Source organism: Grus americana, chromosome 2, assembly GCF_028858705.1.
Source record: "Grus americana isolate bGruAme1 chromosome 2, bGruAme1.mat, whole genome shotgun sequence".
Lineage (NCBI taxonomy): Eukaryota > Metazoa > Chordata > Aves > Gruiformes > Gruidae > Grus > Grus americana.
In genome coordinates, this window is record NC_072853.1 from 102,087,145 (window position 1) to 102,105,878 (window position 18,734).

The window sequence follows — 18,734 nt, forward strand, 5'->3', positions numbered from 1 at the left end:
GTCAAATCTTTGCCCTGACGTGGAGCATTCTCTGGGTCCTCTGCCCTACCATTATCCCTCCAACAGCAGGGACTGCCCTCCAAGGAGTGCCCCAGCATTGCCTAAACTGCTCTTTCTCCAGACAGCACACACGCTTAGCCTAAGGTATGGCAGGAAAGCATCCTCCAGATCACGCAGAAGTTCCCCTGCCTGAACCAATGGCATAAACCAAAAGCCTCAGCTCAAAAGTAGCTCCAGAACCAATAGCCAGATCATTTTCTCTCTGCAGATGCATGCACAGCATCCATGTTGAGAGCACTCTGGTCCTTGTCTGGTACACTGCCAAGTCTATTCATACAGGCTGTCTGCAAGCAATGTAGCAGGCAGGCATACAGAAGGCAGTTCCTGAACCCCTCTCCAAGAGCAGCGTAGACCAGGCCACTGAGTCCTCACCTTCAAAATACCCCGTTGTGGATCACACAGATGTTGGTTTAGAAGAACCCCAAAGCGTACGCCAAAGTATCTCCAGATCTGCTGTGCAAGGAGGCTGCTGGCTGTCTCTCCTGCACACATCACACTTGCGTTAAGGCATGCACACAGCCAAGTGCAGAAACCAGGTGTCAAAGGCAACAACCTACATCCCACGCATGAGGGAACTAATACAGCACAGGCTGGTTGCTTGTAAGCAGGGGTGAGCAGCAAAGGGGACAGAGCTGCTGGGAGCACCACGTGCCAGGGAAATGAGCCATGGGTGGATGGAGCTGGATACCCACCCAGTGATGTACGCCTGACACGTACATCACTCCTTTTGGTACAGGAGCCCTGATAGGGAAGAGATATGCATAGCCCCTTTCATTTCCTGGTGTAAGCAACAGGCTTCCAGAAAGCAGGCATTTGTCTGAAAGAAGTGGCAAACATTTCTAGGTCAGTCAGCACACCACGATCTCCTTCCACCGCCCACAAGCCAGGCACCTGCCCGCCCCCCAGCAGCCAAGTTCAGGGCCCTTCGCAGCACGGTGGCTCTCCCTGCTGCAGAGCTGCAGCAGTGTATCTGAGTGTGGAGAGGAGTTAGTAAGTGAAAAAAGCCTAACACTAATCTTAAGGCCTTAGAGATGAACTGCCCGCCCCTCACCAAAAAAAACCCACCCCACACCTCTTATGCAAAAAACACCCTCTGCTTCAGTTTGCCCACAGAAATTCGCACTTGAGAAGGCTCTGCCAGGGAGAGGCTCTAACCCCCATGAGTGGGCACGATGCTACCGCAGCAGACAGCTGCCTCCCTTCGCATATGCGGGCCCATCTGCAAGCATCAGGTGTGCTTGAGGGCCAGGTCCCCAGCCAGAAGCACCCAAGAGGTTTAGCTACCCTACCTTCCTTGTCCTGGGATAAGCCACTTATAACCACGTGGTCAGGATGCTTTGAACAATGACCTCTTTGGTCATCTTGAACTAGGCCTGGTGTTGCGTGAAAAGGAGAAATAGCCTTTATCCACTTCCCTTCCTCTGCAGAGAGGGACTACTTTTAAACAGTGGATGCAAATCTTGGCATACCAAGTTAATTCCTGCTTGGAGCTAACTTTGAGGCAGTGGGAACAATAAGAGAATGGCAGAGGAAGGTGTAAAGCTCAGACTTCTCTGAGGATGCAAGCTTTGCACCAACAATCTCTAACTGAGAAATAACATGAAGCACAGGCATTATTTTTAGAAATATAGTTTATCACAATGAAGCTGGAAGAAACAAATGCAGCAGAGAAACAGAAGGATGCAGAGATGGTATGCAGTAATGAAACCATGGCCTGTGGCAGTTGAGGAAACAAGGGCAGTTCCTGCATGAGGATACCGAGCTGGGTATCCAAAGTGCAGCAGCAGCATGACTACTCGTCTCCAACACCACCACTTCATCACCGAGACAGTTTAAATTAGTCAAATCCTTAGTCAAATCAGAATTCCTTCCCAACTAAGACAAGCAGAAAAATCTACATATTACTGAGGTCCAAAGGTATTTTCTTCCGTCAAGAGCATGAGAATCCACTCACCCACATGAGCACAAAGACAAAGGGATGGCACCCATCCCCTAAGTCCTTGCAAATAAAATAGCTCTTCCCTTGTACCTCAAGCATTGATTTTGTAGTCTCCTCATTCCCAGCTCCTTGCTTCTATGACATTCAACTGGTTCTGCCTGTGAAACTGCTTTGGCTAGGGTGCTGGGGTACTTACGTACGTACGTACGTACGTACGTACGTACTCACTCACTCACTCCTTCCTTCCTTCCTTCCTCCCAAGACCCGCTGATCCCAGTCTCTCAAGCAGGAGTCCCAAAGACTCCCTCCAACTTATCTCCTCCCAAGCAGCCGTGGTTCCCAGGCTGCAGCTGTGAGAAACGGGGGACTGACCCTCACTCACACAGTTCACCTGTGCTGGGAAAGTGAGCTAAGGCCAGGAGTGAGGGGCACAGCCAGCCAGCACAGCTCCGCAAGAGGTACGGCTACGGCAGGGTTGAAGTCTCCAGGGCAAAGGAGGAAGGGGAGGGAGAAGGGAGACAGCGGTGCTGGCACCAGCCGCACTGCCAGAGCCGATTCCAGCCCCACACCCCTGAGAGCCAGAGTTGCCGTGTCACAAGTTTCACCTGAGGAGAAGCTGGATCAGTTGCCAGCGTGCAGCACGTGTGCTCACAGTGTGAGCAAGTCTTGCTCAGCTACAGGAGAAAAAGAGGGTGGGGACCAGTTTTCTTAATGACTAATTTCAGTAAGATTACCTTTTTTTTTTTTTTTAATCTCACTTAAAAATAAATGATGTAATCTTAGTGTTTTCAGCATCTTGACAGGATCTATCCTACTAGATAATGCATTGGATTAGGAGTATGAACTTCTAGCAATCCTTTTTCATTCTGTGGACTTGAACAGTTTTTGAAGGAGGAAGAAACTCAAAAGTTTTCATATTTGAAAGCTGACAAGTTTTTTGGGTTTTTTTTCAGTTTCTGATATAGATGGTATGAGAAAGAAGAGAGAAGGAATGGCTCTAAAAAGATTTGAAAGCAATGCAGTGAGTCTTAAGAAATGTAGTTTCCCTTAGACTCTTTTTATAAAACCTTTTGTTCAATGTCTCAACACGGTCTCCCACTATGAGGAAAAGGTGATTTTACTCCAAATGGTGAGGCTTGAAGTGCTTTAGACTTAGGGGCAAGAGTCACTCTCATTGTCAGTTTCCAACACAAGCACTAATTTGATCTGTAACACCCACGGTGACTCTGCCTCCCTTCCTGCGTGCAGCCTGCCAGAGGATGCTCCTCATACCGCTCCAGCCTCTGCAGCCCTGACACCCGAAGGCCGATCCACCGACTGTAGAAAAGTTTGGGTTGGTGGTGCTAGGGCCCTCCTCTGTCTTTTGGCACTTTTCTCCTTTATTTAAGCAGACCCAATTCCAATTACCTCCCAGTCCCTTTCTAACTTTTCCCCACACCCCTCAGGGGGCCTGTCCTGGTTTTGGCTGGGATAGAATTAATTTTCTTCCTAGCAGCTGGTATAGTGCTGTGTTTTGGACTTAGGATGAGAATAATGTTGATAACACACAGATGTTTTGGTTGTTGCTAGGCCATATTAACACCAAGTCAAGGACTTTTCTGCTTCTCACATCGCCCCACCAGCGAGCAGGCTGAGGGTGCACAGCCAGGACAGCTGACCCAAACTGGCCAAAGGGATATTCCATACCATGTGACATCATGCTCAGCATGTAACTGGGGGGAAGGTGGCTGGAGGGGAACTGTGGCTTGGGAACTAGCTGGGCATCGGTCAGAGAGAGGTGAGCAATTGTGCTATGCATCGCTTGTTTTGTATATTCTTTTATCATTCTTATTATTATTTTCTTCCTTTTCTATCCTATTAAACTGTCTTTTTCTCAGCCCATGAGTTTTACCTTTTTTTCCTGATTCTCTTCCCCGTCCGACTGAATGGGCAGGAGTGAGTGAATGGCTGAGTGCTTGTTTCACCTGCCTGCCAGGTTAAACCACAACAAGGCTTCACACATCCAAAGTTTCTCAGGAAACAGGCTGAAGGAGAAGAAAACCCCAAACCACAAGTAGCAGGGTGGGGGCATACAACTCTCTATAGATACGTGCTTTTTGTTAACAAAAGCATCCTGCCACTTTATAGTACAGGTTTTGATTTACATACCACCTCCGCAAGCTATACTTTATTTCAAGCTTGTTTAAAAAAAAAAAAAAGTGCCTAACTTTGTTGCAAGGGCATCCACAGAATAACTCTTAGTGTTCCTTTTCTTTGTCTCTGAACAGACAGGAGGAAATCAGACCATGCTGAAGAGGGAATGACATTTTGGACATGGCCCGCCGTTCATCCAACACCACTGAAAGGTGTTACAGGGTCAACAGTGCTTTGGTATTACGTTATTTATGCTTTATTGCAGGCTATTACTGCCTTTTGCAAGCACCAGCCAAAGTTTCTCCTTCCTGTGAAAGTCAGATTCTTCAAAGTCGGAGAGGAAGGGGAAGGATTTTGAAGCATATCCCAAGTGGGCATTGTCCTTCCACATCATCCCATTTTAGACTAATTCTCAAGCTGTCTCTTCCATTAAGGGTGACTCAGCCAGGATCTCGGATACTTGGTATCATCCTCTGGAGGGCAATTTTTTGTCGGTCATGACTTGGAGAGCCTAGAGGACCAGAGCCAGTGTACCCACACAGGCCAAATGTGTGCAGTGCGGTGATTTGAAGACCTGGATGGTGCTTTTTTGCACACCTGGAACAGGGCAGGACCACTCTCCTGAAATCACCAGTGTTGAGGCTGTAATATGGGTATCTGGGAGAGGAATTTAGCCTCAGACAAAACTTTCTCATGTTTTATTTTGGAGTATAGAAAAAGTAAATGCCTTCAAAAATTATTCTACAGAGGGAGCTTGGATTAGGAGCTTGACTCCACCTGCTGCCCACGCGTATCGGTGCCAGCACAGAGGCTGGGGTCCAGAATAGAAGAGTGAGCATCCAGGCTAACAATTCTTACAGAAGAGACACCTGACATTGGTTTTTACATTGAAAGGCATGGACACTAATCAGAGAGTTCACAGTATAAATGGTATGCATAAAACCTATGCCTTTGAAAAATCTATTAACCATAATCATGAATCTACATGTATTTCATATACAGAACTGTGAATAATTTTAGAGAATTAGATTCCTCCTAGTTTATACCAAACAAGAGATTTTGAAACCTTTTCCAGGATTAGAGAGTAGAAAATCTCAACTAATAAAACATGTATGTTGAATGAAATTTCAGTCCCACTGAGGACAAGGGAAAAGTATAATTGACTTTGGAATTCCTTTAGAAAATTGCAAATATTAGAGCTAAGTATCATCACAGCTGTAAGTGACTGCAAGAAAAATATGAACATTTAAAAGCATTCCTGTTAACCGCATAGGTTGTTGGAATACGGCCTACTGTTTCAAAATATCCCTTTGTTTAAATCTGTTGTTCCTTGCACTGTGGCTAGTACTAAAGACCTTTGAAAGTTTTGATATCACATGTTGTAGTAGAGACTTGTCCTTTCTCTATTGAATTCTCCAAACCCTGTCAAATTCCTTATGACCCATGTAGCTCCCAGTTAGTTTTAGGCTGCTATTTCCATTTTACTTCAGGGTTTCAAACATTCTGCTCAGCAAAGCACCAAAGTATACACATAACTTAAAAAGATATGTAACCCTTTTTATGAAGTTAGTTATTACTAGATTTAGTTATATTTTCTTGTATAATTATAGCAAATTTCAGCTACAAACAATAATAATTTTTCCAATCCCTAACAATATAACAAGATTAGATTATTACATATGCACATTATTTATGTGTGCAGTATGTGTGAACACACAGCGAATGCATTCAGTTACAGTGTTCACACACATGCCTGTAAGTTAATGCATACAAACTTGCACATGTACAATACTCTAAAGATAGTGGAAGGCTTTACTGTCTATTGCCACGTCTAAAGAATTTCTTTTGATTAAAACTTAGATTGAAGGCTATCATCCACCCAAAACAATATATCCTTGAGCTGCATCCCATTAAATCATTCTTATTGCTACTACTTCATAAATACACCCTTCCTCGAGATACTTTGTTTTGTACTTACAGTTATTATCTAATAGTTATTTTAATGTACCTTTGGGATAATCAATCAAAATACTCAAGCCACAATCCTTTCTCCATATTTTCAAGTAATCAGAATACTTACACATTCTTTTTCATTTCCGCACGCAGGTTTATTTTGCTTTACTTTAGATGAGACTGAGTGGGGATTATATTTTCCTTATTTTCACCCATTTCTTTCCAGAAACAAACTTCATTTTGGCTCTGATATGTCAAAGCACCAAAGCATTAGATAAAATATAATGAAAACTGCAGTCCTACGGGATTTAAGCATATGCTTTAATGCTTTGCTGAAATTAAGAATTTCAGCAAGGAGACATCTAGAAGTTTTGGTACTTTTCTCAAGCATTGACAGTAAACACATACAACTCATGTTATTTTCTGAGTATCAGCTGAACAGTATATACATACCGATAATCCAGTCTTAACCTGAATGATGACATTAAAAACCAATGGCCAGTTTAACTGTGCCATTATTCTCAGATTTAAAACTACGTAACAGCTACATTGTCAGCATATTTTCTTTCACAGTTGCAATATGTGTAGATGTGGCACTTAGGGACGTGGTTTAGTGGTGGACTTGGCAGTGCTAAGTTAACGGTTGGACTTGATATGAGACAAAACACAGAAATATCTGTATGCTAGTTCCCTTTAATATCAAATTATTTTTAAAAATAAAACCAAACCAAGAATACAAATCTTAAAAACACCTCAGAACTGTTGCATATAAGTTTAAGAAAATAATGTATTTTGCATGTAAAACTGAGTTAAGCCATCACACACAGCATATCCAGACAGAAAAAACTATTAGCGAGACCACCTGTATGCTTCTTGTTTAATTTCTACTTTAACATCAGAATTGCTTGTTATGCATAAACTAATTTATCTATATAGAAGAACCTGATACAAAATTCATGTTGTCAGTGTTGTGAGGTGAATGACAAAACGGTTATATCTCTAGTTCCAAAAAGCTGGATTTGCTATTCTGAAGAAATATATCCTGTCTTTCTTACAAGGAAAAAAAAAAAAAAAAAAGCAGGGGAAAACATTGTAAAGGCTGAGCAACATTCATGGGGATTTCATGTTCCCATGAAAGAAAATGATCATATTACACTTCCCTAGACTTTAGTTTAAGCTTTTAAATTGTTCTTATTGATATCTGTAAGTTTTTTAAGCATGGAAGACACCAAATATTTGGGGAAAAGGGAAGAAATGACAGAAACTGTTGGCAGACAGAAGCTATAAATAGAAACCAAAAGGAGAAAAGCATCACCGTACAAATCTCTCAGTTTCTTCAAAATATCGTTTCTAGGTACAACATTTTGAGGCAAATGTTCTCCAAATTAAATAACTGCATCAGGTATTTTTGGGTGTCAATTTAACTTCAAACTTTTGAGGATGAAGAACATCTCAGAGGTTGTTCAAGTCTTAATCCGCAATGAGATGACAGCAAGTAGAGTCCTATATTTGGTACACCGTTAACTTCAAGCAAAGAGCCCATTCATAGTAATGTCAATACAAGATTACTGTCATTTGTCTTGATGCAGCGATACATTTAAGCCCATGCTCACTGGTAAGCATATGAGCCATTCAGCTCTAAGTAAGAAAAGATGCAGCATTAGCCGTTTTCCTTGGTCAGCTTTGCACAGAAGGTTCAGCGGGTGAATTCCCCTAAGCTCCCTGAGGAGACAGAGCTGCCTTCTCTGGCTGGTTAAGTATTCTTTGAGGGTTTTTAATGCTACTGCATGTATTATTCCAGTGCAGGATTAACTATAAAGGAACCTAGAGGATTTCTGTGCATCATTTTTCCTCAATAGCACATACAGTTTTTTTATTCATTCTGTTGGGGCAGGGGGGGAAGGTTGGTTGGTTTTTACTTCTGCTTAATTTTAAATGTCTTCTTAAATCCCAGTGAAATTAAAGATATTTGTGCATAGGCTTAATTGCTGTATCAAATAAAAGAAGCATACATACTTGCTTAAGAGCTTGGCTAAATTAGAAGCTTATTTTGAACTGATCACAAATGCAATATGCTCTCAGATCTTTGTCAGACAGTTCAACAAAGGACACACAAACCATAGACAATTCAGAAATGCTGCAGGGCAAGCTGTTCTAACCCTGTCCCTATGGCTTTTAACATTGTGGCTTTTATATTTATATTGCCAATACTCAGAAACATGCTGAAGGATCTCTACGTATTTCTACTTCATTGGAAAAATATGTTTTTCTACTATTAGTAGAAAAAGTGAAGACGTTTGTATGTTTCAGTCATGACAAGCAGTTCTTCACATTCTTCAAACAGTGCTTAAAGTTCAATTTGTTCATAAATGTAATTTTTGTCTTAATGGCATGAAATCAACAAAAATGACATTTAGTTTCTCATAGTAATAATTTACCAGCATTAACGATAAGGAAACCCACTATTTCTTTTGTATAATTAATGAAATTATGCTCAGGGCTGTATTTTTTCAGGGCTGAACAACAAATTATTCCCATTACTATGAGAGAAACAGTAAAAGCAATGGAATTGGTGTCATTAAAAGAACTAATACTGTGGATCAATGCCTTATTTACTAATGCAAATTAAGCCACAGCCTATCAGGAGTCAGCTTGCTCAAAAAGATGATGATGCACTTCCAGCCATTAAGGCTATGTAAAGGATTGATAAATGCTGCAATTGTTGCCGACTTTTACAGAAAACCGACAGGCTCATCCTAACGTGTCTCATGTTAAAATGGCTCCATTGACATTGCTAAATAAGTGCTATTTATGAATGTAAAAGCTAATGATTCTAATACATTGCAAATCCACTATTTAGTAACATTAGGACTGACACCTCATTATAGTACACCATTTTTTGTGGGCATAAGTTCATTAAGTGAGGAAGGTATTCTAATTATATCTTAATATTATGCCCGGAAATCATACATATCATGTGGAATGTTAAAGGAAAAACTACTTATGTCCTCATTAAAAGTCAAAAATTGTTTCTCTTTTCTGAACAAATCTTCAAAGAAGTTTTGACATTGAATTTGAGTGGGGTTTTTTCCTTTTTCTGGTACAGTATAATTTTTGTGGTTATTCTATTACTGCTAACCGTCTTATACCACAGAACAGTTCATTTATTTCTAATACTACTATACAGTACTCTTGTATTTCCTCCTGCAAATTCTATCGCAAAATCTCACCTTGTAAAAATAATTCAATGTTCTTTCAGTAGCTATTAATGTTTGTTTTCTGTATCAGTCCATATGACATTATCATCTCAAGACTCAATATGTGGGTACTCAACCTATCTTCCCGTTATAAGTTATCAATCACAAAAAATAACATGCTTTATATTTTAAGTATTATTATCTTTCATTTTCCGCTCATTACATTTTTTCTATCTATGCAACTGCAGCATAGTCATTGCTCTGGTCATTTCTTTCACTTTCCTGTGGGCTGGTGATTGTCACCCTTGGATTTGTGGATGTTTTTTCAAGATGAGAATCGACCTAGAGGAAAAGGACAGGTACTATTAACTTCATCAGGTAACAAAGATTTCACTTCATTTCAATCCAGTGTTAGCACTTCATACTAAAATTTCCACAAGGTATTCTTAACATGAAAAAATGTTTTCTGAGAGTGATCACGTTAACATTTTTATTTACCTTATACTTATATACCTTCCAAAGGAGAAAGCACTCAAACTAGAGGTTCCCCCCAGTTCTTTCATCAAACATCCAGTTACCCACATATCCATTTAAAATGAATGCTCACTCACTTTCTCCACTTCCATAAATAACTTCAGCTTTTCTAAAAACAAACAAAAAAAATCAATATATCAAGCATAGAATAAATTCAGGGCCCAAGAAAATGTTACCGTTACTCAGCTCTCTTAATTAAGAAATGTTCTTGTGTGTCATACAGAAACAGAAGAATGCCCAGTTGCAAGGTGCAAGAAACCATCCCCAGTTGTCACAAGAAGCAGAGGAAGAGTCTATTTTTCAGCAGCCTATAGGCAGGGAATATGCAGCAAGTTGTTCTATTTCTGACACTCATGAATCTCACTCTTCCCAGATCTGGATTCTCCCCATCAAATAAAACACTTTGTTTCCCACATTCTGTTTGCTGGTTAGTTCATCTGACAGCCAAGGTAGTCCACTTTATTTTGCTGGGCTGCATGCCTCCATCTAAGCCAGCAGCATGTTACTGTGTCTCCTAAATTAACGTGATATTTGCTTTTAAACTAATTAAAGATCCTTGCTTTGAGGATCTTGTTCATCTCCACTGTCTTTTCCAATTTCTAAGAAAAGGAGATGAAACTTTCACAAAGTAATGGCAAGACCCTTTTATGAAATGCAACTTCTGTAAATGTCAACTCATCAAAATAATGAGGCATTGGGGTTTCATGAACACATCCTTCTGCTCTGTCCTAAAGGACAATGTAGTGTGGAAATATATAATGATTATGCTTTTCTGGAAATTGCAAGAATATTTTTTATTACTTTTTTCCAAAATTCAGCATACTCAGGAAAGCAGGAGATGCAGATTCATCAAATAGTGAAAAAGTCTGCTTTCTCAGTTGGAGGGCATATAATGTAATTACTGATGTAACTGATCTCTACAGACAGAAAACAGCTTTTCCCACAAACTGAAGTTCTCATAAACGCTCTCAGGACCTTATCAGGAGTGAGCTATTTGGAGACTAGCTGAGAATCCTAAGGCTGAGATGAATGAGGAAAAAAAGCTTAAGAACAACAAACTGAAATAAACACTCACCTGGTTCTGACTGTCAGAATCCTCCTCTTTTATTTCTTCTTCAGGCTGAAGATCACCTTGATAGTTCAAGTGCTCCATTCCCTCACCACGTTCTTTATTTTTCTTGCCATTTAAATCGATAAGTTCCTTTTCCTCTGCTTGGTCAACATTCTCTGTTTCTTCTGCTTCAGCTTCATAATTCTCATTTAATTTCTTCTTGTTTTCTTCCACTTCTCTTCTTTCTTTAATAGTTTCCTCACTTTCCTCTCCATTCACTTCTGGATATTCTTCCTCTCTTTTATATGCTTCCTCTCCCCTGTCATTTTCCTCTTCTGCATTTTCTTCTTCATCTACAGTTTCTGCTGGCCTCTGGTGAAAGGAAAAGCAGCAGCATTATGAGGCATTTTTAATCAGAATGCTCCACGTAATTCTGAAACGTGACAGACATCAAAATCACAATTACATCATTACTGGGGAGTAAGTATGCTAATTTGAGGTTTGTCTACCTGGACAGAAAATTATGCTCCTGTACTAACATGCCACAATGCACTCCTGTTCTATATAGAAAATGTGTTAGTGAGGTTTAAATACATTACACTGGGTTAATCCATTTGACCATACTCAAAACAACTGGAATGTGCTAGCTTTAATTAATACACCAACACTTATTTTCTTGCAGCTATTCCAGGTTCTCTGACATTCTAGCATTTAGTACCTAATTGTTTATAAAATCCTGTCACAATAAAATACCATACATCACTAGCCCACAAACTGTTCCCCAAGAAGCATTTTACCTATGGAGCAGACCATACCACGCCAATTGTTCTGTTGTGCAGGCTGTCGTCTTTGCATCCACACAACAGTAGCAACAAGGATGAGTTAGACCTACTGATTACTTCCATAACATCATTTCCCTTCCCAAAGACCCCTATGTACAGTGGCATGGTTAGGATTTGTTTGATATTTAGGAATTAATTTTTCCTACACAGAGTTGGACCAGCAGACAGGGGGAACAGTACCTTGTCCCATACTGAAGAAGAGAAAGCAGAAACTCACTATAGATAAAGCTGCTAGCAGCATCATTTCATGACAACCTGGAAGACTGATGCACATACTATCTAGTTTTTGTCATTTGTCTTCCAGTTTCAGCTTTGAAAATTCACCTGACTATTCAGTGAACCAATGCCCCCCCTGCCAAGATGACTTATGTACTTGTGCTAAGATATGAATGAAAATAAAGAGAGGTGTCTGCCTCCCACACAGCCTCATCAGACTCTAAATCTAAAGCAAACAAGCTGAGAGCAATAGATTATCTCTTAATCAAAAGCATTTGGAATTTTACTATCATTAGCAGCTCCTTTATGCACACAGCTACCTGCTGCAAACCTCTAAGTTATGTCTTCTAAAAATCTCTTTCCCTCACTAATACAAACATTTCAAAAGAATTCTCTCATCACCTTCAACATATTAGTAAAAGCCAGTTCAGCAATGCCAACAATTGATTGAAGCCTCTTGATGAAACACCTTGCTTTTGCTTTGATATCTAAGTAGCAGCATAAGACAACTTTATTATGCCAGTGCACAATACTGCACAGACACAGCTTCAAAAAGGACAAGTTATTGCATTGTAATAATCTGTAGAATGACAAATTACTAGAAATATTACATGGTTACCTGACAGATAAATAATGGCTCCATATGTAATTTTTGAAGTACAGTAGTCTCTGTGTGGTTTTTATTCAAGCCTTCCTGACTCACTTTCATCTGGTAGCATCAAGCTGGCCTTAAGTAAAGCTGACCACTAAAGCAAAAATTAAACAAGCCAAGACTTTACAGACACTTTCAAAGAAGGCACAATCCAAAGCAAACTTGGGCCACCTTTGGTAACCTCCAGCGCATAAAGATAGCAAAGAATCTGTAGATTCGTAAATTCTCAGAAGTTACCTACTAGTTTTACACGTGACCTATTAATTTGTTTTCGGTCTGCTAAGGAATTAGCAGCTCTGGATTCTGACCAGAAATAGGGAAGGTGGCACAAATTAAATGCATGAGACATGGCTAGCTAAAAGTGAGCGATTTTGGTTTTGCTTAATGACATCTACTTGCTATGACATTACAAACACTGAATGAAGAGGGGGTAAGAAAAGAAGAAAAGTAAACCCAGGCTTTCTCAGTTATTGTTGTAGTCATCCAAGATATTATTTCCAGCCTCTTGTTACCACCTGACAGTGGGTACAATCAGAAGAGAATCTCTGCCCTCGCCTGGACTGCTTTGTTATGGTGGCTCATTTTGGACTGCAGAAGATGGTGTGTAGACTTTACGCCATAGTGTAAACATATGTATCCTAATGCATGTGCTTTTACTGGTTTCCTTGCTGTGGAAGCAGTCTTTCGCATAGAAGCACAATGGACAACCGAGGGTCAGTAACTTCCTAAGGTGCTACGCTAGTTAGACTCATTAGACCTTATCTGTCTAAAATAGGTGTGCATGCAAAATTTTTAAGCGTTAAAACTGAGTAACATAGAAGATAAACCCAGTGTTATTGAAGCGTACTGAAACTCACTGGAAGCTCACAGGCAACTGGCATGAAATAACATTCAAATTTCAACTAATTTAACTTGACCAGTCAAGCTAAATTGCCTGAAAAATAATAGTGCAAAACAAGATCAGTAAAACAAATCCCATCAGTGCAAGTATAATGTTTTTATAGTAACTGAAAATTTCAAGTTAACTGAGCATATTACTACAACAGTTATTACTACTACTGACAAGAATAAAGTCATGTTTACAGCTAATAATTGGAAAGCAAAATGTGTTCTTCATTTAATCTCCTTTCAAGCTGCACTACATTAGAATAGACATTTCAGACAAGTAAAAACCAACATTGACTGAGAGGAAAAGACCTTCCACAAGGTAATGTAAAATGCAGTATGGTTCCCATTGCATGCAGAGTCATAGGTAGGCTGTGAAATGTGAATATGACCACAGACGATGCATTTCAGAATGCACAGCAGACTTAAGACAGGACTGTAGGGAGGGAACTGAAGGCCAAAATGACCCACCAAATCATACATTGTTCTTTACATAAGAAGTATGATACTTTCTACTGAGATCTTATTGATCTACTAGTTATGCATATATTAGCATTCTCTAGTTTAAGTACACTTTCTTCACTGAGAGATATACTTCACAAAAGTTAGATTTTTCATATTTAGGGAAAGAGAATGTTTATATGCATATACACACGCAGGGAGGAAAACAGAAAAAGGGAGAAAATCAGAGTTTTTTATGGTCCAAAGCCTGTAAATGCTGTATGTGCCTAACTTCACCTTCTTGAACAGTTCCAGTGATTTCAGTGAACTCAAAATAGTGAACTAAAGCCTACATTTAAGTGCCTGCTGGGTCAGGGTATAATTCAAAGTTCCCTGGAGTCAATGGGAACCTTTTCATTGAATTCAATACACTCTGGCTGTCCTTCCACCTAAAACTATACAAAATGCCATCAAAGTTACTGCAAATTGTGCTCTCAGTCAGAAGAAATCAGGATGGGCATACTGAAAGCAAAACAGGTATGCTGATTCAGACTTACATGTCCTTGCAGAAGTTATCAGACTCATTTCTAGAAGTCAGCAATGATCTTGTATATTAAAGTAAAAGCAGTAACAGTTCACATCTTAATTTTTAGCTTTTCATCAGTCATCTTTTAAATAACCAGAATATTCCCAGTAAGAGCTTCCTATATGGAATGCATTGGCTGGATAGCCAAGACAGATGTGGGACTCTGCTGCTCCTCTTGCACATGAGAAGTCAGAGTTCAGCTTTCGGCCATCGTGGTGGCTCACAGGAAGTTGTACATTACATTCAGGATTCCAGTAAAAGCTCAGGGTATCTCAAATCCAGAGAACCAACTGTATCTCCAGGCCTGAGTGACTGAGGTCTCTCACCACTTTGTAACACAACTAAACAAACACGAGCATCAAATATTAATACCAACATGTCGACATGAGAGATTCCAGGGTCACAAGAGAGAACAAGGGGAACTTCAAAAATTCAAGTTAGAAGCACCCAGCCAGTTGCAGCCCAGGGTGACTAGACATGTATACTGTAACGAACTACAGGATAAGTGTTCCTGTGTTACTTTAGTCCTGTGTCCACAGCCCAAAAACCAGCAGCACAACTTGAACCTGACAGCAATTAACCTAGGACCAGAGAAGCATGAGGTGACTACATTCTTATTCTTTGAGGTGACTACATTCTTATTCTTTGAGGTAATTTTCACAGATAAATAAGGAACTTCTAGGACAGGGAACTTTTCTGGTGACTGTGATGGATTACCCTCATTCCTCCTATAGTCAGAACTACTCATAGTAAGTATGAGTAAATTTGTAATTTTGCCTTTTGTATGGTTGCAAGAAAATAGGAAGTAACCTTCTTTCTTGTATTGCTGGCTGCATCTTTTAAGTGAAGATGATGTTTTTGCAGTTTCCTGGTTGAAAGTGGTTAGAATAACTAGTTTTCAAACCATCCCTTCATGACTGTAAGCACAATTCTTTGCTTGTCATTGACTAGCAATAAAAAGACTCACTGACAAAAGACTTGTATATGTGTATTGAAAGGCATAATTCAACCAAAGGCATGTAGAGCAACTGAAGTAATTCTCAACTTCATGCTGGAAACATGGACCCAGATTCCCTTCTGGAAACCTCCTGACTTACTAGCAGGTTGATGAGGAACAGGGTGAATTTCATTTTGCATTCAAGAAGTATGATTGCTTGATGGTATTTTTAATCTCAGCAAAACCAGACTGTTTAAAAAAGAAAGATGTATTCTAATTACACTTATCATGCTATCACTCATTAAGAGCTACATTACCAAATGCCATCATCATTCAAAAGCAGTAAGTCAGGAAATCTTCAGACATTGAAGCATTTGACTTCTTTTCCTCTAGGGATGCTAATGTAACCTCTCAGAAGGTTTGTACATGACTGATACTAGAATATTGAAAAGTGCAGTATCAGAAATCATTTAAGGCGGAAACTATTTTGTACCATTAATGTAAAACATAATTTGGCTTTATTGAAGCCATTTGGAAGTGTTTACTTGGCTAATGGTCATAACAGACAAACAATGAGGTAGACAACAAAAATCTTAATGGTCACAAATACCAGCATGAATCCATCTCACAAATGCAGCATCAGGAACACTTAACTTTACACCAAACCTCTCCAGAACAGAGCTGCCCCTGGTTCTACCTAGTCGGGAATGCTTTCTAGCCGCACTGCACAGATTCCAACAGCAAAACATTTTGTTCCCGAACCAGACAGGGTTGCTAAGTGACAGCAGCCCTCTTCTCTTCCACATCATTTACAAAACCCAGGCTCTTAAAAACAAGCGAATAGTTGAGAGTTCAGTCTTACACATCTCACATAGTAAATGTACTGTTTCTCCTGCAGGCAAAAAAGTCTTTATCCCCACCACATTTAAACTCCAACCTTTTTATGAGTTGGATGCGGCTTTTTTTTTTTTTTTAACAACAAATGCAGCACCTGAGTCCACAGAGTCTAAATTTTCATAAGATCAAAGCACCCAGAAGTCTAACTGGAATGGAAACTCTGTAACCTGAAGTGTAGAAAAAACAGCTTTTCAAACTCCATTCTTCAGTTTCGTTGTGCGATAACTGGAAGCGTGCATGATTCCTTAATCACAAGATGGCCATGGCAGAGAAGAAAACATCTGATCAGATCCTTATTTTTTAAGATGTACCTAAGTCAACGATATTTTTTCTCCATCTATTTCACTGACAATCTAGTTTTTCCATAGCATTTTCCATGTGTACATTAAAATTTACCTAAACTTCACACCCTACAATACAGTATGATCTGTTCAGTATCCCTGTAGACAATGAGAAGATTGACAAGCATTTAAAAAGAAGCCCTACTAAGGTTGCAGAAATACAGAATTTTATTTTTCTTCCAGAAACAGACTCTTCTACAGTGAATGAAAAATGCCCTAAAAGTTAAGCAGTTTGAGACATTGTCTGCTCTAAGATTGCTAGATTCTTTCAAGGCAGATGCACACAGAGAGAGGTAATTTTTTTCAAAGTGGTATCAACACTAGTTTCACAACAGAACTGCATTTGCAGGCTTTACTCAGAAGTGAGGACCACGCAGGCCTTTAAAGAAAAGATCAGACCTTGCTGCTATAGCTTCAGAAATTATAGTAATCCAATGCAGAAACTGAGGGAAGACCTCTGTTCTCACGCTGAGCTGCAAGGAACCAACCAGAATAAGTTTCCCTATCTAACAAAGACAAACAATATTAAAAAATTAAGTGTATATCAGTGGAGCTGAAAGAAGAACATGCAGGGAAAAATCTTATCTGCTCGTTAGCACTCAAAATCCAGAAGGCTTAAATTACAACTGCATCATTTGTAGCAAAATTTAAGCATAAAAAGTTTCGCATGCATTCTTTCCAAATGCCATTTTGAAATCCTTACTGATGTAGTGCAAAATGTTTTGTCATGAAAAGTTCTAGACTTTTTAACCAAGGAATGTCTCTTCGAGCAGTCAGCCTGTTTTAATGTTGAATCAATGCAAACATTTTGTCTTCAGCAATAGGGAAGATAAACATTTTGTTCTGTTCACTGATGTGAATCTTGGGTCTCTAAAGCAAAATGTATACTCCATAATGAAAACTGAAAATGAAAGGTGCAAATTTTCTGCTACTGATGATACACTCCAGCTACAGAGAGAGCACCTAGGGGAGCTACACAATCTCACATTACATCACATCCCAGGAAATGGGGAATAATGAGTGGCATCAGGACTGCATTAATCAGTGAACATGTCTGTAATAATGGAAAGCAAATGGCTAGTGAAAGAGCCAAGAGTGTGAACATTTACACAAAACCCCAATCAGTGCCCCTTAGACAAATTTATCATCCAGTGATTTTTACAAATAAACAGAGAGAGAGGGAGATGAGGATGATGAATCTGGAGGGGGGAGGAACAGATTCATTGTACGTCACTTACATCTTAAGAGCCAGTATCATATACCCCACAGCAAAGTAGGCTGGCACAGCAACATGCCTGAATTCCTTCTAGCGATCATGCACTGGACAGCTTCACATCACATAACTGTCGTGCTTACCCCACCTCCCTAGGGCTCAGCGTGGGAGAACAACCACCATGCTTACGGAAATGGCTAAAGCAAGGCAAACTTGCAGTGTTATTTCAATACTATTACTACCAACTGCTACTTTTGTATTTCACAACTTATATAAAATCAAAGAAAAAGTAGTAGTTCTGAAAACTTTACAAGTTAGAAAATTTTCTGTCTCAGAAAGAGGTACTTTGAATAAATTTATATTATTATCAGTAAACTCAAAGTAACACACTTAATTCCCATTTCAAATAAGAAACTTGTATTGTTTTGCTGCCTCCTTACCAAAACCTGCAATAAAACCACCTTGTTGCCTTGCTATTTGCACAATTGTTCCCATGGATCTTGACACAGTGATGTAAACAACCAACCTGGAGTAAGTCTGCATGTCAAAAGAAGAAACTATCCATTTTGTATTTGGAAGCTGAAGTCTGGTACAGAATATAGAACAGAAGGGTCTGGCTTGGTTTTAGACAAAACACTGATTTTTCTTCCTTGATGTTTAATTACAACTGTCAGCTAGTCTGGAGTAAAGCAAATCCTGTTCTTTTAATGTGTTCTCAGCTGGCAGACAGCATTTTACAGAATAGGACATAAGCAGGTGTCTAGCCAGTATTACACTAAGTTTAGTTAATGGCTAATCTGGCATTTGTTCAACCGTGTACTCCAAATGGCAAGACAGAGAAGGTGCATAAAAAGAAA

At 39.6% G+C, this 18,734-nt stretch overlaps 1 protein-coding gene across 3 annotated transcripts in view; it reads right to left on the reverse strand.

Moving 5' to 3' along the window:
• Positions 1 to 6,218: 6,218 nt before the first annotated feature.
• The window catches only part of DCDC2 (doublecortin domain containing 2), a 72,705-nt gene continuing 60,189 nt past the window's right edge, over positions 6,219 to 18,734 (reverse strand). For 2 of the 3 annotated variants that reach the window (XM_054817243.1, XM_054817244.1), the window contains 2 exons: positions 10,892 to 11,239; positions 6,219 to 9,624 (listed from right to left, as the gene is read on the reverse strand). In XM_054817243.1, the coding sequence (XP_054673218.1) occupies positions 9,517 to 9,624; positions 10,892 to 11,239 (456 nt within the window). In that variant the 3' untranslated portion in view covers positions 6,219 to 9,516. Of the gene's footprint in view, positions 9,625 to 9,893; positions 9,926 to 10,891; positions 11,240 to 18,734 lie in introns of all 3 variants that reach the window. The other variant, XM_054817245.1, reaches the window with a different exon arrangement.